The sequence below is a fragment of the Aspergillus tanneri genome (genome assembly GCF_003426965.1).
Source record: "Aspergillus tanneri strain NIH1004 chromosome Unknown AapTan_2_pilon_pilon_pilon, whole genome shotgun sequence".
NCBI classification, from domain to species: domain Eukaryota; kingdom Fungi; phylum Ascomycota; class Eurotiomycetes; order Eurotiales; family Aspergillaceae; genus Aspergillus; species Aspergillus tanneri.
Window position 1 is genome coordinate 992,144 of NW_022984629.1, and position 23,337 is coordinate 1,015,480.

The 23,337-nt window shown below is 45.2% G+C and overlaps 3 protein-coding genes across 3 annotated transcripts; all 3 read left to right on the forward strand.

The window, feature by feature from the left end:
• Positions 1 to 7,220: 7,220 nt before the first annotated feature.
• On the forward strand, positions 7,221 to 8,969 carry ATNIH1004_000297 (uncharacterized protein; the record flags this gene model as incomplete). Its single annotated transcript, XM_033565019.1, has 1 exon — positions 7,221 to 8,969. One exon carries the CDS (start codon positions 7,221 to 7,223, stop codon positions 8,967 to 8,969), a length of 1,749 nt encoding a protein of 582 aa, XP_033430776.1.
• Positions 8,970 to 12,479: 3,510 nt separating this feature from the next.
• ATNIH1004_000298 (uncharacterized protein) lies at positions 12,480 to 13,838 on the forward strand (the record flags this gene model as incomplete). Its single annotated transcript, XM_033565020.1, has 3 exons — positions 12,480 to 12,549; positions 12,598 to 13,169; positions 13,230 to 13,838. The coding sequence occupies 3 exons, from the start codon at positions 12,480 to 12,482 to the stop codon at positions 13,836 to 13,838; spliced, it is 1,251 nt and encodes a 416-aa protein (XP_033430777.1).
• Positions 13,839 to 14,770: 932 nt separating this feature from the next.
• SPT20 (uncharacterized protein) lies at positions 14,771 to 17,798 on the forward strand (the record flags this gene model as incomplete). Its single annotated transcript, XM_033565021.1, has 3 exons — positions 14,771 to 15,128; positions 15,190 to 15,402; positions 15,472 to 17,798. 3 exons carry the CDS (start codon positions 14,771 to 14,773, stop codon positions 17,796 to 17,798), a joined length of 2,898 nt encoding a protein of 965 aa, XP_033430778.1.
• Positions 17,799 to 23,337: the final 5,539 nt, after the last annotated feature.

Sequence of the window (23,337 nt, forward strand, 5' to 3'; positions counted from 1 at the left end):
TGAAAAGTAGCTATTATTATTCCATGATTACTATTATTGCAGCTGCAAGTCATACCAGAAAATAAAAGTTTTTGATCTGTACGGAGTTCTGTGTACAGCTGTACAATAGGGAAAAATAGTTTCTTAAAGAAAAAATAGAAAAAAAAAGCAAAACTATTAGACAACTATTATTATATTAATCTATGTGACTATAAATTCTCCTGGATCTCCTTCTAATAATAATAGCAGGAGCACTACTCCATAATCAGCCAACCACTCATCCATTCATAGGTAAGACATGGAACCTTGGGGCGGTACTGTATGTAATTGTATACAGCGTGTACACTGTAGTATCTCTTACCCACCTAGGTAAGTAGGCAGTTACCTGTGGAGGTGGGTAAATCTAGCAAAGTCATTGTACAGGTAAGAGATCAACATAGATACTCCGTTCTACGGTTTTACTTCAGTAATGATACCAATAATACTACCACCAGTATACTAGGTAGATACGAAAGCGGGTCAAGGACCCCCTAACTACAACACCAACCCACTCAATCCGCGTGGAATGTACAGAGTACGTTGCTATTAGTGATGAACGGCCAGAAAACTCGATTTAACTGAAGATGTCTACGAATACATCTTTACTCATGGACGCTGTGGGATTTAGGGGGTGACGCATTTACAGAGTACATATCTCTCTATGTCCTCCAGCCTTGGAACATTCCTGTGGTTTATCACAAGATCACTACACCGAGTATGTCAGGACAACTTGAAAATGATGAATAGTTAATTCTTTTTTTTTTTTTTTTTCGTTTACACGCTAATGCGACAAATAGAAAGATGGAGAGATAGAGTCCCTAACCAAAAACGTTCCGAATGCATAATACCATGGATCATTTACTCACTAATTTCCAGCCAACTGCTGAGCAAATTAGACATTGATTTGCGACCACAAGGTTAACTAATAAAACTATTAGCCGTAACGATCAATGCTGAGCAGGATTCACCTCCGAAACCCAACGCACGGAAGCTCGGAGAAACCGCCTGGAGATAGCTAGTGCCCCATCTGTGGAGGCACTAATCAAGGAGCACCCTACTCTCTAGCGAAGGAGGATGCTGATTGAGTCGTCTAGCAAGAACTCATTTCTTTATCTTATAAATCTACTCCGTACTCCATACCAAGGGACTAAATAGTTCTTAATGATGTGCCGAACGCGTGGCATTTCACTTAGGTAGCGGCTTAGTTACGGGTATGCTGCCCGAACTCCATAATTTGGCTACTGCTACTAGTAAGATTCTTTCTCCAGACTTTTGTCATCCACTCATTCATTCACTGCTTATAGAGAGCCTACACTGCTATGGATCTCTAGTCCAAGTGAAAGGCTGGCCAGTTTAGGGCAGCTCTTCCTCTGCTTCTGTTCGTCTCATTCATGTTCCAGGTACCGGAGCTTCTTTCATTTCAACCATGGCCCAATCCATCCCAATCTATCTCGCCCAGTGGGAATTTCCCGCGATAGATTTCCATGGGTCCCATCGAACCTAATTGTCATACCTTGTATATTAAAGAGTCATGAATCAACTAGTATGGCGCACTGTCAGTTGTCACAGGCTCTTACACTTCCGGCCCTCTACCGTGGAATCCTTTCCCTGTCTGGAAAAATTGCCGAACCCGAAGCCGATCCTAACGAAAACGCAAACATATACGAAGAGCAGAGAATATACTACAGTTTGTATATACAATGTCAGTTATCTTGATATAAACCAATCGCACGCTATTGCTTTTCCCCGCAGAAGATATTCTAATTTTGTCCACAGGGATGTATATCCGTCGTGGCGTGTACTATGTGAGTATAAATTTACCACCTACGTCTATTGTAGATTGTGGCAGGGCGTTAAGAAAAGCAAAAAAAATAAAAAAAAATTCTTTTTTTAAAAAAAAAAAGGCAGGCAAAATTGAAAGCCTGGCTGGTTGTGAACAAGGCTGGTGTACTCCAGACATACGTACAGTTAATTATTAGGTCAAAATTCGAGCTTTTATGCAAATGTAATGCATTGTCACTGTTAACTTCTGGATACTATGTAATGGTAATTCTTCTCTAAATAACTGATCTAAGAATGACCCCCTCATTCGGGTTCCAGCACATGTCCATTTTCTTGGAGCCATTATATATATATATCCTTGCAGCACATATTCCAGTTGATGAAGCTAAAAGATAGAACAGGGATAATACGTAGGAAGCTGAAATATAGCGTCTTTTGTGTTAATAACTGAAAAAAAAATTTTGTTGTCTTTGCTGTGTTGAGCAACCGCCATGCCTACACACGCGATTTAAACTTCCCCAAGATTCTACATGTAGATCATGGCAACACGAAGCGAGGAGAGCTTCAAAGGATTCAATAGCCTCGTCATTTAGATGATTTAACCTTCGAAGCACTCTCTCTTTTTCCTTCTTACCACTTTGTTTTTTTGTTAGTGCGTGTTGAGATAAATAGTATCATGGATTCACCAAAGCTTCCTCCACCTTTTCTTATTAAAAATTTGATTCTTACCGAGCCCTTTCCCCCCTCCTTCACATCAGACCATGCTAACACTCGTACTCCATGGTTCTCGGTTGCACTATGCAGGCTAGATAATGTGCGGCCCACTCTTTTCAGTTTTCCGCTTTTCCACCTCCATTAACTCGGTCATAGAATGTGAGGGGAGCACGAGCAATGTCTACCTACTCTGTTCAGAAGCTACGTCGCTCTACAGTCGTGCTTTCGCTTGTAACCTCTACAGCTCACTGACCTCATTTTATATGGCCTTAATCAGATTAGACCATTGCGTATATGAATTTAACACCAGTGCGGAGTCTCGGTAAGTACTGCTAGCAGCTAGACGCGGCCGGCGCAGATCCATGTAAGGAGTTCCCGCGTGATCGACAACAACGTCGCCAATCCAGCATTTGATTCGGGGGTTTGCTCTCCAACCGCGTCACTCAACCTGACAGTCAGTGGCGGGTGCATATCATTGATTTTTATCGATCAAGTTTCAGGCTTCCTTCAATTGCTTGGCAACCCTTTTCTCCACAACCTGCCGTTCGTATAGAAAGAAAACTCTCTATCTACATACGGAGTAGTGTAACTCTTAAAAGATTTTCCGACCATGTTGAGCACCTTTATCACAGACGAGGTAGTTCAACAGCGCCAGGCGATTTTTTCTTCAAAAAGTCGGGCCATGGAAGGCCTTATCATTGGAAGAGTATCTACAGTATCTACTGAATAAAGTCATCTAGGGTAGATAGAGACCATGGAACAAAGTCATGCGAATGCCCCGCAATCGGAGGTTAGGTATTTTCCTCCTACTTAAACGGAACCAGGAGAGTGGGGAGACCGAAAAACAGTGACTAATAAAATATACTCCGTAGTTGGGCATATGAAACTGGTTCTCATAAGTTAATATGTTGCAACACGCATACCGAGGAGATCAAGTACCTTAATTTCTCGTATGATGCGGACTGAGTTAGATACTCTTACAAACACCGTGCCATTATCCATGGTTTAGCTAGTTTTAGTATAATTATAAAGGCCAAAGACGACAATCCGTGGATGTGGAGTTTTATTTATTTTGGTCGGACATTGATAGTAGAAACCAGTGGGAGATGAAACCTGCTCTTTTCTGGGAGGCTTTCGGTTGGAGGAATTAGGCACGGAGATTACACCATCTGATGCGTACCAAACTATGTGTATGTATGGTACAAGACTAATACAGCCACACTGCCACATGTTACTTGCACAGTACCCCAACGGCGATTCGCAGTTGAACGCTTCTTAAGGGGAAGGGCTTAAATTAACCAGATATTTCCTGAGTGTTTAGTATTTGTTGTCTATGTGTCATAAGCATGGATATAATATATGTGCAAGAGTATCTCTTAATATTTCTCTTTTGCTGAAATCCCTCGGGTAATAGTACGTAGCTTCCAATGCATTTATCTAGCAACTACGGGTACTATCTTTTCTTCATAAAACTATTATAAATGATTCAAGCAGGATTCAAGCTCAGCATAGTGTTATGATACCTATGATTATACCATTATGTATGGAGCACAGTACAACATGTTCCTGACTGTGTTAAAAGGGAAAGGAAAAAGTAATTGGAGCCCGTGCGTGATTGATTAACCTGAACGGACTGCACGTCCTCTAAGGATAATTATTTACTCCGTAGGAAACCCGGGTTTTGTCGAGGTGGCATGTGTCGAAATCTAATCCCTGTATAGAGTACTTTTATTCAAACAGATTAATTATTAATAAGGACGACAGGTTGCTCAATAAATTTTTGGCGGTTAATATATACAACGGACCACTGACATGTTCGCTGGGTTGACAATGCTTACCCCTCCCAGGTACCTACTCTCTATGGAGCCATGGGGGCTGGAACCGAGCAGGCTAACATCTTACTCGGAGAGTGCCTAGGATCCAATAAAAGCCGATCATAATCCTTGTCGGAGTAATGAATAACATGGAATGTCGCGTATTATATGTACCGTGTACAAGATAGTTATCTGGGGAAATGAAAATGTGGAGTACAGCAGACTACTACCTATTTGTTAATTGAATTCACTTGGATCCGGGACTTCTTCAAGCAATATGGGGTAGTAAGAATGGTCTGATAGACGGCCATAAGTATACTTGTCAACATTACTATTACCACAGCTGGATTTAGAAATAAGCACTCCACGTACGAACTAATTATTACAACAGTATAAGTAATTTCAGTATTTGCACTAGGAATTTCGCACCTTAGTTAATCATTGACCTGAACTATGCGAATCAATTCATTGCCCTCAACAGGCTTTAGGCAGAAGATACATTTCTCCCCGCATTGGTGGCTTGACCAATTGGTATGCTAAAAGAACACTACAGTTCCATCCAGAGTGCGATAAGATGAATACAGTACATCGCAATTTTTGCAAAAATATGCACAACCCAATAAAGCAATTCCAGGAATACATGCTAGACGCAATACATCTACTCTTTGGCTAGCCCGCAAATGTTGTTCAGATTAAGATCTCTTTAATCCATACATATCTAGTACAGTAATATCTCACCGATCAGACCGGACAGTTCACTATGCATTGCAGGCAGCAGGGCTAGGCCAACATCAAACACCGATACAACTTTGCTTTACTCCGCACATTGGCTTGGAATAACCCGTGTGTCCGGACGGACAGTTGGATTAATCCTTGTATTTCATAACTAGGTATGCACGGGTCGGCCACGAAGCAAGCGTAGTCGAGAAGTACTAACAAGTCCCTCATATATGGATGAATACTGATCATATGACTGCTCCCGAGGTCCATTCCTACTAGCAGCGGCATCACCCTCCATTCACAAGCCCCTATTGTCCCATTCACTCCATCAGTAACGTCAGCCAGAACCACCTTTCTCGATCTCCGATTGGTGTTATTTGGATAGCAAAATAGTTGGTATTTGGTAAAGTTTCCAGGCCCTCAATTAGTGGGTTTCTGCATGACGCTGCAACCGGAAAGCCACCAAGCGGGGTCGCGACCGAAGACAAAAGCGCCAGGAGGGGGCGGCTGATGCAGATCCACCGGAGATAATTTTGCCGATAAGCTAGCTGTTGATAAAGTCTCAAGTGGACTTGCTATGTTTTCGGGATGCTATTAAAGTAGTGCTGGGCAAGGACATCTAGACTTTTGTCTACTTCCTACTATCTAATCACATGCTTTTCTTTTCTTTTCTTTTTTTTGTGTTGCTGCAAGTTATAATATCACGTTTGGCGAGCCAAGGAACCATAGTGTATGCTTTCGGAATACTCCGTACTACGGAGTAGATACTGGGCATTCTGCATGGTAGACCCAACCTCGACCCACCCTTGTGGTCCACAATACAGAGTGTATATCAATGGCTATTCACTGAGAATCGGATAACTATTTCTGATACAGAGTGCCTAATGTAAGTGACATTCTTGATTCCAAGTAGAAGTTGTTGTTTGCATATATAAATGCATAATTAAATGGTTAAGTTTATTACTTCAGCACTCAGAAGGCAACTGAATATCTTCAACCAAAAATAGTTTATGCAGTGATACCTAAAGTCGCCAAAGCCACGCATAACATAAACCTTCCAATTAGCTAATAGGCATCAAGTCCAGCCATGACAGAATATAAAATTTGCTATCCGCGAACATACACAACCAAGCACAGATTTCTTTGAGTATATTCTTGACAATTGTTTCGCAATCATTGCAGCCTCATGATACCTTAAACGTTGAGTTCAACTAGCAAATCAGCTTGAAGTAAGCTGGTTAATATTGCAGACTGATTATACGCAATCGACGAGTCTTTCCCTTGTAAGGGTTATTTGTAGATCCTTTACTTTCTGGATGAAACAGATCTATAAATATCGTATACAGGTCAGCATGCTAACTGCCCTTGCACGTGCATTTTGAGATTGAAGCCAATAAATATTTAGCTGTTATAAACTGATAGTTAATTTAGTAGGGGTGATTTCATGAAATTATACCATTTCTAACTCCTTCAATGCAGTGATGAACTCTATATAAGGAATAAGAATATAAAATTGACCGTGCTCCTCTGCATATCAGAAGTATACAATAAAGCCTCTTCATTAAAGGAGAGAACAAAAAATAAAACCTTATGGCTGTTCTAATCCTACTTCCTACAGATAGGCGAAGTATTTGGGTAATATAGATGTGATTATTGCATATTAGAATTCTACAGAGTTCATAAATGCATTGAATTAAAGCGATGTTGGCCATCAAGTAATATCGATGTATATATTAATAGTATTAATAGCGTCAACATGACTCGATAAGGCAGGTGCCTAGCCCTATCTGTATCTTTATCATTTTTTTGCTCTATGAAATAGTGTAACTCCTTCTGCTAAGACTCTGTCTAGGACAGGTTCCTCCTGCTGCTGTTTGAGCTTTTAAATTATGTATACCTGGCTCTCTGTTTGAAGCACTTAAATCACTTCACTGTGTTGTTGGAATCTCTCTGTGAGAGTGAATACAGACCACTGTTGCCAGCAGCTCCGACAACGACGGCATTTAACTTTTTTCTTTTCCCTCCTCTCAGACCATCAGCATTTACTTTGTCGCAGAGATTTATTCCAGACTAATAAACGCATTGGAGATTATTGCCAACTTCACTTTATTACATCTGGTCTTGCATTCTGTACTGTGTATAAGCCTATCACACTAGCAACATATTGTCACTATGTGTCAGATGATTGTTTTTTGGTATGCTTGCAGCCATCTCATTGTCTCATACCTGACCTGCCCGTTTAAGGGTGTAGGCACCCATAGCGAAGATACTGCAACAGCGTCTCTTGTCGACTATACCTGCTGGCTATGCCAGCAACAGCCAGACCATCCGTGCCGAAAGAACATAGAGAATGCGAAGCGACTCATATTGACTATACAAAATCTTGAATTTATTCTCGATGCGTCCGCATACGAGTACGGTTTTTTAGACAGAGTTGCGTGCTTTTATTCTCGAGGAGACCACAGACGGTGGGGTCAGCCAGGAATTTGCAATATTCAGAGAGACAATTACATCTTGTCGATGGAGCAGCTAGTACACCAGTTAGCTGGTGGGTGCAAATGTCATGCATTGAATCCAGGCTATGAATTCGATCTCGAGCTTGCTTGGGAAAAGCGAATAGACCCCACCAATTACTGGACTCTGAAAGAATCACCGAAGGATTTCCGCCCTTCCAGCGGCTCTTTCTTTGTGTCTTCCTCTATGACGGGCTTCCTACCATTAGCCACGGGTGCTATGAAGAATAAACAAGAAAGAGACCCATCGTACTACGCCACTTCACAATACTCTAGCGATAAAATATCTGACTCTCGCTCGACAAAAGCATCCAGCACTAGGGAAAGTCCTGTGAGTTTGAGGCAAAAAGTACCATCGGGCCAGTTAGGAGACCAATTTGGAATCAAAACCCCTCTGTCACTAGATAATGTTTTGAGTACACAAATGATTCTGAGTCCTGGCCAGGCAGCTGAGCACTATTCTAGCATGATCTCTTTTTGTGAAAATGTATCTGACTGGATACACCCCTCGGAATGTGAGACGTCACTAAATGGGACACAGGGTTCTACTATATCAATAGCATCAAAAGGCGCTGATTCACAAAACTTCAGAGAACCTAATACTCTCTTTGGCTTAACAGTGAACCCCGAATTGGCCCAGACAATGGGGGCATACATGACGGCTGGAGATATTACTAGGGCACCAAACGGTCACCAGCAAGCCACTTTTATCCATTCAGACATTTTTCGCTCAGCAGGAAATACTATGCAAACACCTCTGACCCCGGAAGCAAAAACCAAGCACCAAACTGATCATCATCAATTTGGATACAACAACCCCATGGTTTCTCCAATGGAGATGCCTCACAATATGAGCATTAGTCCGGTCTTCCATAATTCTCACCAGGATTTTCGGCCAGGTACTTCAAACTCTCTTAGACGCGGCTCTCACAATCAGTTACTCTCAGCTGCAATTGCTGCCAATAAGCAGACCGGCCAGGCACCCCAGGTATCAGAAGAGAGCAAGAGACAGTCCATCTCTCGCCAATATACTTACAATGCTCTCAATCTGTTTCCTAAGTTTGAAAGGCCTGATAGGGTATTCATGACCCCAGTACCAATGCCTCGGACCCCGGAGAGAGTGGACCATCATAATTATCCTAATTCAGAGGACTCTAGCAGTTCAACCTCCTCACCTATGGCCGAGTATACTATGAGAAAGTGGAAAGGTAAAACTCCAACTAATGACAAGAAGCAGATCGAACTAGGTCTGTTGGGAAACCGAGAACCTGTTTCTTCTCATTCAGTACAGGCCCCCATGATCATGACACCGGAACACCCCAGTAGATCTCTGGATTCGGCTGAAGCCAACCTAAACAGCCACACCCCATCTCGAAGCCACAAACGCAAGCGGCCAGTTGCGAAATAGTGCAAAGGCCAACCAATATATTTGACTCCGGATAGTTCATCGCAGTAACATGTTCGCATGGAAGAAAAAGACGACAAATTCTCACAGCTTGTTTTTAAGCGACGATTGAATTTACACATGTAATCAGCACCACTGAGTTCGCTATACAGTATGTATTTGGTGTAAAATCACCCCGGATATTTTGCATTGCAGCTTCAACTCTTATATCGCTGTTTTCGAAAACCGCTTGTTTGATGGACTGAACAGATTCAGCGGCAGGATATCAACATCAGGAGGTGAAGGCTCTACCATTTTTCTTGTTTTAATTCAAGCCCATTTTCAATAGCTTATGATGTGTTTCTGGCACTCTGGGTTGAGGATATTTAATCTTCTATTCGATTGTTCTTCGTGGGGATGACTTATTTTCGGAATAATCAAAAGCGTATATGTATGTGCCATGGATCAAGGAAACGAACCATTCAAGAATAATTGAAAAGAGTTTTACTGAAAATTATTTCAATCTCTTCGATGTCTTTTCTTTGGGGATTATTTTTTTATCCCCATCCACTAGATGGGAGCTAACGTGAATTAAACACTTAACCCAACTACAAGGCATCAGATATGACGCAAAAGGGGCAGGAAGGAAGGTAAGATGGGTGTTTCTGCGATATGACAGCCTCAAGCGGCGCCTGACTAGCGGGAGGAGTAACAAGGGCTATGTTTGGCGCATTCAACTAGACCATGGAAATTTGTTGGGCACAGAGGCTTCAATCGCAATGTGGACATCTACTTTTTCCAGTCCAAAGGATATCACGCTATTGGGCGATTCGGTTTCGGGATGAGCGCATTGTGAAATTCCTCAAGTTCACAATTGAAGGTGTTGAAAGACGCATGGCGTACATAGAATGAGAGCTTGGAAGCTTGTTGGAGCACGGGCACAGAGTGAGGTATGGCAATGAATTGGAATTCCGAGCTGTTGTACCTAGTTATTGTAGTACCTTGCAAGCACTTAATCCACGCTGGAATGTGTGTAGAAGAAGGGCGCGGCTTACAAAGTAGAGGGGAAGGGTATCATTACAAGGCGTCTCCAGTGCCGAATGATGGGATGAGACGTCAGATAGGTACGGTCTAGCGCATTATTTCAATACCATCCATAGTATATAAGTAATAAACGAGAAACACAAAGTCATCTTCCCAGCAACCTGAAACTATCAACAAACATCCTATAATCACGTGCCGATAGGATATATGACTCAGCCTCAGTTCGCGTTTTACTATGAAGTAAGGGGTATTAGTGGCGGACCACCTGACCACCCACCGCCTTTCGCCGGTGGGTGGTCGGCGGCCTACAGGCATTTTCACCCTAGAGGCAGATTTTTTGAAGCAATTCGTAATTCAACACCTAGAACCTGTAGAATCCATAATAAAAACCTGACTACCCGATTCCTCTGCCATTTCACTATGGGAGACAGGATTTTGATCTTCCGCAGCAGGGGCGTGGGGGGGGCGAAGCCGTACGCCTCTTTAAATGCCTTATCCGCTTTCTTCTTCTTTTTAACGCCTCTTTGGCTCTCCTACCTGCAATAGAGCGATTTGCATCCCGTACGCGTAGTATACCACTATCTCCAAGGCGTGGAACCTCTCGTTTAGTAGCCCTGCGGCGGCGGCGAGGTGCCTGAACCGCTTCAATTCGCTCTAGAGTAGAGTTCATTATATTAAGTTGTTCCGACTGAAGTTTCTGTTGATAAAATATGCGCTCCAAGCAGCGCTCAACGCGAGGATTAATCTGTACGCTATCCAGTAGATGAAGCAGCTTCTTCTGATTCTTTTCAACTTGCTTAGCGGTTTTGGAGGCGTGTTTTCAACGCTTAAAAGAGAGGATTCGGAGGAGGCGTAGTCTCTCCGTACGCGCGTAGATCGGGCGCGGAGATCTCTGGAATCGGCGGTAAAGTTTGCTCAATTGCTTTAATTATAGAGGACCCATCTGGAGGGAAGATTCCGCGTTCTTTAAACGAGTTGCGAATAATTCGTTGCTTAAAAGTCTTGTCTCGTACGGCCGCGATATCTCGTAAAAAAGTCGATTTATCTCCCGGCACCCCACACCACTGCGCGATGAGATTATTCGCATTACGAAAATGTGTTTTATATGTAAGAAAGGGCTTTCCATCAAGCGGTTGGCAGAGGTGAGTTGTATGAGGTTTAAAGCAGAAAGGAAGAATCTCGTAGGTCTCGCAGAGTTGAATAAATTCGAGCGTTTTATGAGAAGTATGACCGTCAAAGAGAAGAACACGTTTCTCCCCTTTTTTTTTACGATTCTTGGTCTCTTCATGGAATCGATGAAGCCATTCAATCATTAGTTTATCATTAATATAGCCTTTATCAGAGACCGCGGTATAATAATCCTCTGGAATGTCTTTATCATCGTACCAACGCTCCATAAATTTTTGGCCTTTAAAAATAAAGAACGGAGTCATAACCCAGCCATCTGCAGCAATACACTCAAGCGCAGTTATATTCTCTGCATGCTCTGCTTTAGGATTATCGCGAGGCCTCTTTCCTTTTGTCCCTAGCACTTTTTGATTCTTTCCTTCGCCTGGTTGAAATCCACACTCGTCAAAGTTATACACGAGATAATCGGGGACCCCGCGAAGCAAATTTGCGAGCTGATTATACCAAAACTGAAGCTCTCCAACATTCTCTGCTTCTATTCGCTTCTTTTCTTTCGTTTTCTGTATCTCTGGACGAAGTTGGAGGTCAGGAGGAAGCCTTTAGCGAAGCGATACGCCCAGGATCGATCGACGCGTCGTAGGGATCCAACCCGCTTTAATGTTTGATTTGCAAAGTTAATAAGAAGCGTAATTGTAACGGGAAGATAAAGATCTCGCATTTTAGCAATCCACTGGACTAAGGCAGTCTCCTGATATTGATCAAGCGCCTTATTTGTAGGGGGCGACCATTTCGAGACTTTTATGATCGTGGATGCGGCCGTATAGCGTGCGGTAAGGAACTCCGAATTCTCGCGCTATTTTAGCGATATTTGGTTTTTTAATTTGCTGGGCAGCTCGGACGGCTTCATCTACACGCCCATCATGAATTTCAGATAATTTAGTCATGTTGGGTGGTTTGTATGGCTTCAAAAAGATAATATTTTAAAAATCTGCCTCTAGGGTGAAAATGCCTGTAGGCCGCCGACCACCCACCGGCGGAAAGGCGGTGGGTGGTCAGGTGGTCCGCCACTAATAGTCACGAAGGATATTTACCGGCGAATACAAGCAAACAATGCAAACAGCGCGGTTGACCCCGGCCAATACTGTAAATCGTAAACACCGCGGGTAAACAGACGGGCGGGAGCATCTCCAGCCACATGTTTCTCGGCTCCTCCGAGGCCCAGCCTGTGCTGCGCACTCCTTTCCTTACTCTTCTTCCACAATCAAACTCCCACTCTGCTCGAGCCGACTTGAAATGTGTTTTGGAATATACGGCGACTGCTTTGTTTCTATGCGCTACTTCTAATTGACTTCAGTGACCGCAATGTCTTTCCCTTATTCCCAGGATGCTCGTCGTCGGCGGGTCGGAGCCGGTACTGGCTTCAGCTCGACTGGTAGGCGAACATTCCTGGGATACTGGGTTCCCCTGGCCTTGACTGTAGGTATTGCGACTGTCAGCGTTGCAGCGTGGATATGGAGCGAACGGAGCGAAGATGATGATAACGACGGTGATTACCCCCGGGACGACGAAAGATTCCCAGCGCCCGGTGCTAGCGGGGAGGGACTTTCGCGCGGCACGTATGATGAAGACTATGCTGGAACGACAGCGACAGATATTCATGGTGATCACCCGGATGATGCTGGTATGATGGCTCGGATGCAGGGGGCTTTGCGACGCACTCCCAGCCCCCAACAGATCTTCGACGGTGCCAGCAAACGAGTTGCAGCCGGCGTGGCCGCGGCAGGAGCATTTGTGGGTGGTGCTTTAACATCTATTCGAGAAGAGGACAGGGTAGACTACGAGGATCATTCACGGTGGTCCGAAGAAGTGGAAAATCGAACCAGCCGCAGAGGGCAACCGGATATGCCGGCCCCAGCTATGAAAGGTGCCCTCCCCGGCCACAGCGCAGTTGGTGGCCCTTCACATCTTGACAAAAGGAAGAAAACTGTGGCAATTGTTGTGTCATCCGAAGCCTCACACCTCGAGTCCGAAGAATTTACGTCCGACTACGTGGTATGTCTCGTCTCAAATAAAAGTTTGCGTGGATTGAAAGACACTGACAATGTTTGATAGTCTATCCTGTCGCATCTTCCTGAACATGTCAACCCGGATATGGCTAAGATATTTGTTATGATCTATTCACCAGGCTTGAAACATGCTCCTTCTCAGGGTAATGGATCGCATCCTACCCTCTCCGTTACTTCGTCGTACTCAAATATCGCACCCGAAGAGGCTGCATCTCCCGGTGAACTCCCTTCACCAGGTGCTCAAGCCGCGGATGATTCTGAAGGCATAACGCCTCTCTTCAAGACTATGTATACGCAGGCTCAAGCGATTGTAGAGAAGTCCAACGCAATCATGCCGTTCAACACCCCTACAGGATACGTGCACCTTGTACGACATATCTCTCCTGACATTGTATATGTCCAAGAGTCTTTGGCGGGAAAAGAAGGAGATGCAGTGCACCATATTTCCGGATGGGTTAGGCAAGTTGTTGTCGTCGTGGGTGATGAGGGCGGCCGAGGCGGACTAGTCGACAGCGAGGATGAATCGACTCTTGCGGATAAAGGTGACCCTTGGTGGCAGAGGGAAGGAACTACTGGAATCGGCAAACGTATCGATGTTGTCGATGCGCTCCGTACAGGAGATGACTGGCGACGTAGGGTATCTGGCTTTGACTAGAAGGTGGGATGCGCCAGGGTTCTATGGAGGCGGTCGATTGTATGGCTTTCGAAGGGTTTATATGTGTATTTTTCTCCCCATTGCTTTCTTATTTCTTGATTCCCCTTTTTCTTATGATTGTGCCCACAACTTGTGATGTTTCTGTTGTGCATATTGAATGACGACATTGTCCTTGGCAGAAATTAACCCCAAGTTTCATCTGAATGCGGGATGATCATCTTGGCTTTTTATCAATGAATGACCCTGTGGTTACAATAGAGTAGGACTGAAGGAGAATCGGATTCGCATTGTATTCATCTGAAGGTGTTACTGTCTTCAAACATACTGATAAGTGACACCTGGTTGCTGTAGTGAAATTTACTCGTATCTTCGGAGAATAAGATTTACAGGGAGAGCTCTGTATGGGGTGAATATACATGTACAGTTCTATTCATAGATGTCTCGAGTCCTATTGTCTCATACCACCTCAATAAACCACCAACTATGTGAATATTCGTTCTCAATACTATTTCATTATTCATTCGCCGCCAGGGATGGAAGGACTAACCCGATGCAGTTATCATGTGACTCGACCTCATTTACGTCCATCGCGGCTTGGCGTCGACAAACTCCCTTTGAAGAGCCACCTCCGTCAACCGATCGATCAACCTCGCCGAATCTCCCCTGCTTTCCTCGCAGGCGTCCCTTCGATGGACACCGGCTTCTTTTGTCTGTAACGGCTCCGGACTTCGTGCAAGTTTCCGCACTGACTCCGGCCTCCTCGTTGCTGCGCTGCTCCGCCCTCCGCTCCCCACATGTCTCGCGCTCCGGTTATATCATCGTCGATTTCCGGAACACGGCTTCCTCCTGTCATTATCGGATTTCTATCCCGAGGAATCGCGCCTCTAGGCCGTTGGCCGTAGTCGTGTCGCATGCGCGGTGCTGACGATAACATGGCAACTGCGATCTCTAAGCCCACGTCTCATCCCCCCAAGATGAAGCTGCCGCCCCCGCCTTTCGTTCAACCCGGGGTCAATGGGGTTAAGTCTCAACAGTCCTTGACCTCTCCACAGTCCACATCTAAACGCCTTCCGGGCCAAAGCCAATCCACATTGACAGGCTCTACCGGTGGTCCAGTCACGAGCGGCGCAGCTGATGCGAGTGGCGCCCCGAATAAGGGTCCCTTGAACCGATCCAAGAAGGATGCGCAAAAGCCTGGCGAACAATCTGCTCGATTGCAAAGGTCATTGGCCAGGAATTTGTCGACGGAGAATGATCGCTGTGCCGTCGCATCCTCTCCTGAGCCATTTGGTGAGCTCTAAAGCCTTCCCGTCCGAATTTCCTATTTTCTAACGGAAAATTTATTTGCTAGTACAAACGACATCCCATATCCTCAAGAAGTTTGCAAAGTCACCTCCGTCCCTAATCGTACATCTCCATCCGACTCATTTCCGGTTTGAACAACAAGATGGAAGCTTCCCATACAATTCTGAGATGAAAGTGATCATCGAACATATTCGTGCTGGCACTGTCCCCCATGATATGATGGAAGAGCTGCTGCGGGCCAATGTGCGATTTTACGACGGTAAATATTCCTGCTAGCTCGAAGCCATGGGATTTGTGGCATTTAGTAATGTTTTGTTTCCATGTTTAGGCTGTCTTATCGTTCGTGTGGTCGACCACAAGTCAGTGTCGGCACAGACCAGGAAATCGACCACTCCATCGTCGAATGAAAACAACACCCCTTTCTCGATTCATAATTACAACGAGCATGTCACTCCTTCAGCCTATGTGCCATATCCAAAACAGAACCAATTGACGACTGAAAAGCCGGTCTCCAAGGAGGCCACAGTGGGAAGTCAGTCGGATGTGAAGACCAACGGAGAGCAATTCGACGACTCCCGGAATCAGACCGAAGAAAATGAGTCTAGCTCTACTCAACAAAAACAGCCTCCTAAACCTCGAGTCTTCACAACTGTCCTCCATCCAACTCCTCGCTCACTACAGGCGGAGCTGACACTGCTTGCGACTACGCCTGATCCAAAGGCACCAAAACCATCAACACCGAACCCAGCTTCTCGTGTTCAAGGATCTACTTCTATGGCCCCGCCGTCTCCCGGAGGGACATCACATCAGCCTGAGCGCGGCCATGTTGCAAAGAGACAAAAAATGCTGGTTGAGCCGCAGGATCTCCTTGAATGCGAAGCCAAGCTGACGAGAGCATTGGCACCACCTCTATTTTTGGAGCCCGTTGAAAGCTTCGATGCTGTACAAGATTTGCTTAAATATATGGAGAGTCCTCTAAATAACAACCCGCCGCCTTCGCCGAAGAGGAGGAAACGAACGGTGGCGGAGCTTGCTGCTGACGAGGCCTTGGCAGCCGAGGAAGAACGATTCATGCTTATCATGGATGAGCGATTGGAGCCGGCTACTTCTGGTGGTACGGGAGGTCCTAAATCTGCAGTTGTGGATGATACTGGAGGTGGTGCGCCTTTCGAGCCACGATTTTCGCGCTTTAAGACACTCGAGAACATTCGGATGCAACACGAGGAGAAGGCCAAACGCGAACATGAAATTAAACTTAAGCAAGAAATGGCCAAGAGGCAGCAACAGGAACAAGAAAGAGAAAGGCGCCGTGCTCTGGAGCAACGCCAAGCCGAGGAGCATGCCAAGGAAGAAGCCCGAAGGCAACATCTTGCAGCACAACAACAAGCTCAGGCACAGCTGGCAGCACAACAGCAGAATCGACATGTTATGGCTCAAGCTAATGGAGTCAGCCAGGGTCCACAGTCGTCACCAGTTGTTCGTAATCAAACGCCTCACAATACGTCATCACCTCTGGTTGGCAGTACTATTGGAACGCAGGCGGGTGTCCCGATGAGCATGACATCCTCCATGCAGGGCGCTGGGAGCCCTCCAAGGCCTCCATCCGCATTGCAACATGCCCATCCCAATGTTATGAGCCATCCAATGGCGCCGTCAAGGAGTCAACAGGGGCAAAGTCGGCACGGAACACCCCAAATGGCACAGGGAACGCCAGCTCTGTCACATGCCACTCCTATTATGCGAAACGTTACTCCCACGCAGCGCATGAGTCATGCAAGCCCGAACCGGTCGACAATGGCCGCTACTCCCGTGATGAATCAGGCCGTGGCAGGAACTCCGCAAATGAGCGGTGGCATGGGCCTTACGCCTCACCAGCAGCAGATGCTGATGCAACAACGACAACAACTACTTGCACAGCAAGGACATCTTGGGCATGGGCAGCTCACGCCACAACAATTTGCTCAATTGCAGGCCAACGTACATGCACAACAGAACATCCAGTCTCATCAACAACAAATGCTGCAGGCTCAGCAGCAAAACCACCAGCCCCAACAGCAAAAGATTCAAAATCCTCAGGCATATCAGTCTCAGCTGATGCGAGCTCAACTTGCTCAACTACAGATGGCACAGCAGCAGCAACAGCAGCAGCAGCAGCAGTCACATCAGCAACAGCAACAACCTCAGGGTCAACAACAGCCACAGGGCCAACAGGGACAACAGGGCCAACAGGGTCAGATGCACCAGGGGGCCCCTCAAATGAACGCCCAACAGCAACAGATGTTGATGGCAGCTGCTCAAGCCAATGGTGGCCATCTTCCACAAAACATGCAGGGGGTTAATATGGCGCCGGGCGCGATGGCCCAGCGATACACCCAACTTTATCAACAGCGCTTGTTGCGTTTAAGGCAGGAAATGACTACTCGTTTGATGGCGGACTATGGCCCACCTACCCAGTATCCCCCGCAGCTTGCGCAGCAATATAATGCTGGGCTTGAACGAAATGCGAAAGCCTGGGTTCATGAACTTATTCGGCAAGAGCGTAGTGCTGCTCAGCAACAACGGGCCTCACAGGTTGCTGCCGTACAAGCTCAAGTGATGCAACAGCAGCAGCAACAGCAACAGCAAAACATGATGCAGAACGGAATGGGAAAATAGGTTGCCTGTGATACCTCATTTCGTATTACGCCTTTTATTTATTTCTATATGTATTTTCTAGGGGTTTCGTATTGAATGAGAACCGGACAGCAGGTCTATTTACTTCGACCATCCAAGCAGAAACTACCCTCTGAGAATTACTGTTTACTTTATTTGGAGACTGTATATGGAACTGGCGAGATAAAACCGGCTGGCGTTGCTTGACATTGGTTTAAATTAGTGCCGTTTTTTCTTCTGGTTTCGCTTTGCAATTGTAACTATTGGGACAGGGACGGTTTGATGTTAGGGGAGCAAGGAATCGACTTGATACCATTCTGTACAGGTGTTCCCTTGGTGTGCTTTATGTTGCTAGATGCTGTTCAATATGAATTCTTTCTATTTTAATTGTATTGTGGTTTGGGTTAGGACCTCCGTGGTAGAATTTGGAGGAATAAGAGCGAAAGCAATAGTAATAATTGCAGTATCAATATTATGCTACCATGTCCATGAAATGAGTCTTGCCGATTCTTATTTCTTTGCTACACCTTGTTGTGGTTCTTAATTTATTTGCAACGTAGACATACTCCAATTATATCTCTGCACCAAACTTACATAGGTCCGTTGAGGCTACCCCAGTCTAATTTACAAGATCCACAAGATATTACCACTCCCTCAACTGGAGAGAGAATAGAACGGCAATTTGCGTAGTAATATATAATTTTCCAGGCCATTATTGAGAATCCAGCATATATCTTTCCCAGCTGGAATTAACACCGGATATGAAAACTGAAGTCACCTATAACCAAAGTCTTTATATCTTTTATTATTTATTCTTGTCAATATATAGAGGTTCGTGGTGGCTCTCTTTACATGCCGTGCATTAGTAGTGGCTGTTTCTATGTACAGTACTGTTTTTGAATATCGGTGTTCGTTGTCTACAAAGATAGATTCATTTACACTGGACAAAAGATGGAAAGCTGGCAACGCTACTGTACGATATCCGTGTTAAAATATAGATACTCTATTTGGGTTAATATGTTATGTATGGGAAATATCTATAATCCAGTTTAATCTCGTGAATCTATGTTCAGCGCTACGACCATGATATTACAATTGCCTTCAAAATACTAAGAAGAAATTATGATATTCCCCCCACCCCTTTCTCTCTCCCGGAAAGGAAAAGAAGAGAAAGAAAAAGCGAACCCACCGGATCCTATCATGATCTACATGATCTCCAGTGCATACATAGGTACGTGCAGCGTAATCAAACTAGGCATGTATGTATATGCACAAGTATGGATATCCGGATAATGTAGAAGAGGTCAAAGTGTCATTTTCCGTCCAACGCGAATATGCTTTTGTTTTTTCTTTTACCTTTTTTTAAACCTCCATTTCCTGACCAATCAGTTATACTACCTAGGTAGCAGAAACAGGGTCACTTAAAAAATTACTGCCAGAATGATTGGGCACGGGTATACCAGCTTGCATATACGTATGCTTCGGCGAGGCGAATCATGGATGGGGTACCAACGTATGCATGGGCACATTTTTGGAACAGGAGGGGGCCAACCCATAAGCTGGTTGGTTGGCCTGAGCTCATGTAGATGTGCATTCCAGTGCGAACCACTATGGAACTTTAGCTGGGATAATGGTGTGAATGGTGGGAAGAGGGGAGAGGGTCAGTGTGTTGTTGGTTAGGGGTGTATGATTCCTGTTATTACAGAGAATACTACGGCCGGCCAGTGACTGGCTGGTGAGTGCTGGCTTGGCCTAGGCTGCTGTTGTAGTATTTTGAATCGCCAATACTACTTTATTTGGACCTTTGCTTTGCTTACCGCCCGAGCGTTCGAGGTGATCGTGGATGGATAAATGGATGGGCCTTCTGGTTTGGGAGATGCTGTAGCACCGTTATCGGGGTGGTTGAACAAGATGGCTTGCTAAATCCAGGCAGCACTCCGCGGTCAGTGACCCAGTTTACTGAGCGTGGACAACTGGCCGGCTGACGTGCAGGCTCGCTGGCAATACAGACAGACCTATCTGGAATTATGGGATACAATTCCCTAAGGATCAATAAAATGACATCATGCGGAATGCCACTATACAAGCGGTTGCGCAAGGACAAGTCGAGCGGACACCTACCTTCAACTGCCCTATTAATTCTCCAGAAACTTACGGTAGACTAAAAGGGAAGGATATGCGGCAGTGGTAAGTGCACGAGTAAGTATGGTTGAAGAATCGACGGGGAAGAATTATCGCTATTTGCCATGGTCGGGAATGAGACAGAACACCAATGCAATGCAAATGCAATGCAACTCAAATCGACGTTATTGATTGACTGATAATACAGTGGCGAGTGGATATCACGAACCACTTTTGGTTCTATTAATTGGTCACTGGGGAAAGCGAGGAAGCAAGGGGGTTCGAATAAGAGGTTGGACTGCCTACCTCGGATTTGCTCCTTCCAGCCACTACCCCATGGCCCCTAAAGAAGTTAACTATGGGCCGTGCCCTGCATAAGAGGGTAGTAGGGCGAAGCATGGGAGGGTGGTACTTGCAGGTGAGACAAGAGCTAGCCCCCAGTATGTGACTAGTTGTAGACCCTGATTCAAGATCACCTGCTGAAACGACTGCGTTATCCCTCGTACAACAGACTCGAAAGAACGAGAACACGGAGATTGAAAAATGAAATACCTAAACCGTTATTCAGCCTGGCAAGCCTTCCCAGATTTATTACGCCGACGAACCTACAAAACAAGCGAAGTTTGTCTTAATATCTTTCTTTTCGATTACTGACAAGCATATAGATTCTTTGGCGCGTGTCTACTGTCTAGTTTTGAGAATAAGAAACGGTCTTAGCGTAGAAGGCTCTCGTCTCATGTATTCTTAATTCCCGTAGGCCAAAAGTGTAAGAGTCCAATTGCCAATAAGGTCAGTCAGTAAGAGGGAACTGGATACAGACCAGTAGCCCAAGTCGATCACGTAGATACCCACAATTTAGTCCACGATACTATCAGATTGCTATTCTAAGAATGCCACCAAATCATGTATGATAAGCAGCAGGTTGAGGATCTCTCTTTTTAGGCCCGTAGTTATATCGTACAAATGGAGGCCCTCGAAGAGACGGTAGTGTTTTCATTAAGGTATCCTTCTGTGGGGAAACGAGAGCCATTGTTTTAAACGATGTTTTAGAGGAGCCGGGTTATCGAGCTGAGGCCTTTTCTTTTTCATTGGCCTTTAATTTCTTTTTCGAAAGTTACCATAATTTGTCATAGACGTTGGTACAAATATAGAGTGCATATCTTTAGTACCTGGTATCAAGATCCTTGCTGTTCATCCGTACAACTTTAAAACGAGGGGAAAGCCAAATCAACAACCTAAAAAAAATGAAAAACAGGGAGATAAGGGGTCATTTTCATCCTCCTAAAGCCGTTGCTGCACATGGTAAGAGCATCAATATTCACTAGAAGATGGCCATTTCCGATCGAAGTCGGATCTCGGGCGTATGGGGATCATTTCCTGCCAAATTGATAGGAGCCAATAGCGCAGCCGATAATAATCATCCTAGTTTCTTCAAGAAATTCCAGAAAACCTTGAATCATCCCAATAAGGCGCCGGAGATATAGGCAGGTCAATTCCCCTAGAACTAATATATTGATCCATATAAGGCTCCAAAACAAGCAAATGAGGAGATTCGAGACAACGGGCTTGGCATCGTCTTTGGTGGAGTGCAGAAGATTACTTCACCACAGAGACGCTAGGGAGGATCTGGGGCTGCTCCAAATTCCCGGTTTACTCCTTGCCGGATACAAGCCCGTGCTGCAGGGGTTTGAATTTGAGATACAGCGTACTAGTAGACAGAGGGATGAAGAAGCTCTATTGGCTTTTGGGTGCGTACCCAAAGAAACCGGGCATCAAACCGCCCTATTTTTTCTTTTTTAAGCTTCAACAGTCGATATATTGGGAGCTTTGAACTTGGTATGGGAGTAAGCTCAGCTGCATAGGAGAGGTAGTGGTCCTTGCACGCTGTCAGTGCGCTTTATTCCTAGGCAACAAAAGGGACAGGGAGAAAGACGGAAAGACACTAGTAATAGCGTTCCATTTTCCCTTAAATGGTTTATCACTGCTATTGAAACTTTCCCCCGAAATCATCAAGGGGACCAGATTGAGTTTAATTGAAAATCCGGGGTTTGGTTAGGCCAGGCAATCAAGGAGATCCATCTAGCAAAAAGAACAGCCAGTCCGATACACAACGAACACGAAACCTCGTGTTGAAAATATGGTCATGACTCGCATTGTGCAGGGGAAGGAACCCGGGGGGGGGAGAGTATACTAATCCAGATGACTGCTACTACTGCATGCCAACAGTAGTTGAGCTAGTGCAAGATTGGGTTATGTGGGAACTATGTTGATGAACCCCGACGGATTTGGTCGCCGATGAACGTAATGAATCACATCTGTCAAAGGGAACTGTTGAGGCTATAGAGGTAAAGATGGAGGTATTTTCTGGAAAGCTCTCGGGGATGATAAATCACAAGTGGCTTCGCAGGGGTGTGGCTTAGAATTCTAAGCCATTTGCTGTGGCAAAGCACTGACGCGGTTCTGCGTATGGAACAGTGGATAGGTAGAATTAAATAAATATTGCATACCGACATGGTATATGGCTAGTAATCTATCCAACAGATGTGTCTGTTGTTGACGGAAATCGGATCCCAGGCCTAGAAGGCAGCCAGATTGACACCGATAAAGACCACTGAGGGAGGGGGTAACCCATGGTCTCTCGGTTGTTGTACGCTTAGGGAGCAAGATGACACTGTGGGTGAGTTGTACATTGTTAATACACAGCTTCTAAGTATGGACCAGGTAGTGAAACCTTAGTGGAAACTCCGAACTTTGGATAGGGGAGCTGTCAAAATCGCCAAACACCTGCCGTCCATTAGTGCCACACCCACAAACTTTGTTGGCTTCTAAGTCCATCGCGACCCGTCATCGGGGCCACTAGTATCCGTACGTATCTTGATATCCGAACGAGAGCTCACAATTCCTCAATAGTACGGAGTAAAGTCAGAAATGTTTCGCTTTGATCCACGCCGTAATCAGTCCGGGTAATCCAAACCCCGTAGAATGAGGATTTTCGGAATCTTAAGAAAGCAAAAACGAAAAGGATCTAGAGCGCGAACACACCGCATTATTCTTATCTGCTCTTAATTCTACATGCACTAAGACGCTCTGGTTGTTCCATGCATTTTCGATTCCTCGAGTAGCGAAGATCTTGAATCTGAACGTGACATAGCGGTGACGATCAGTTAGAGACGCAACATGAATGAGATCCGACCGTGGTAATTAAGAGAAGCTTCCTGTCACAGTAACACTTTAGACAAATACTTCTGTTCCTGAGAGAAGGTTGATGGATACACTACAGAAAGTGGGGTGGTTTTTTAGTAGGATGAGGGGCCAGTGGGAACAATGTCCGTGATGGAATGTCCATGATGCTCAGAAGATACAGGCAAATAAAGGGGTTGCCGCTGAGCTTAGCGGTAGCTCGAACAATGTCTTGGTGAGT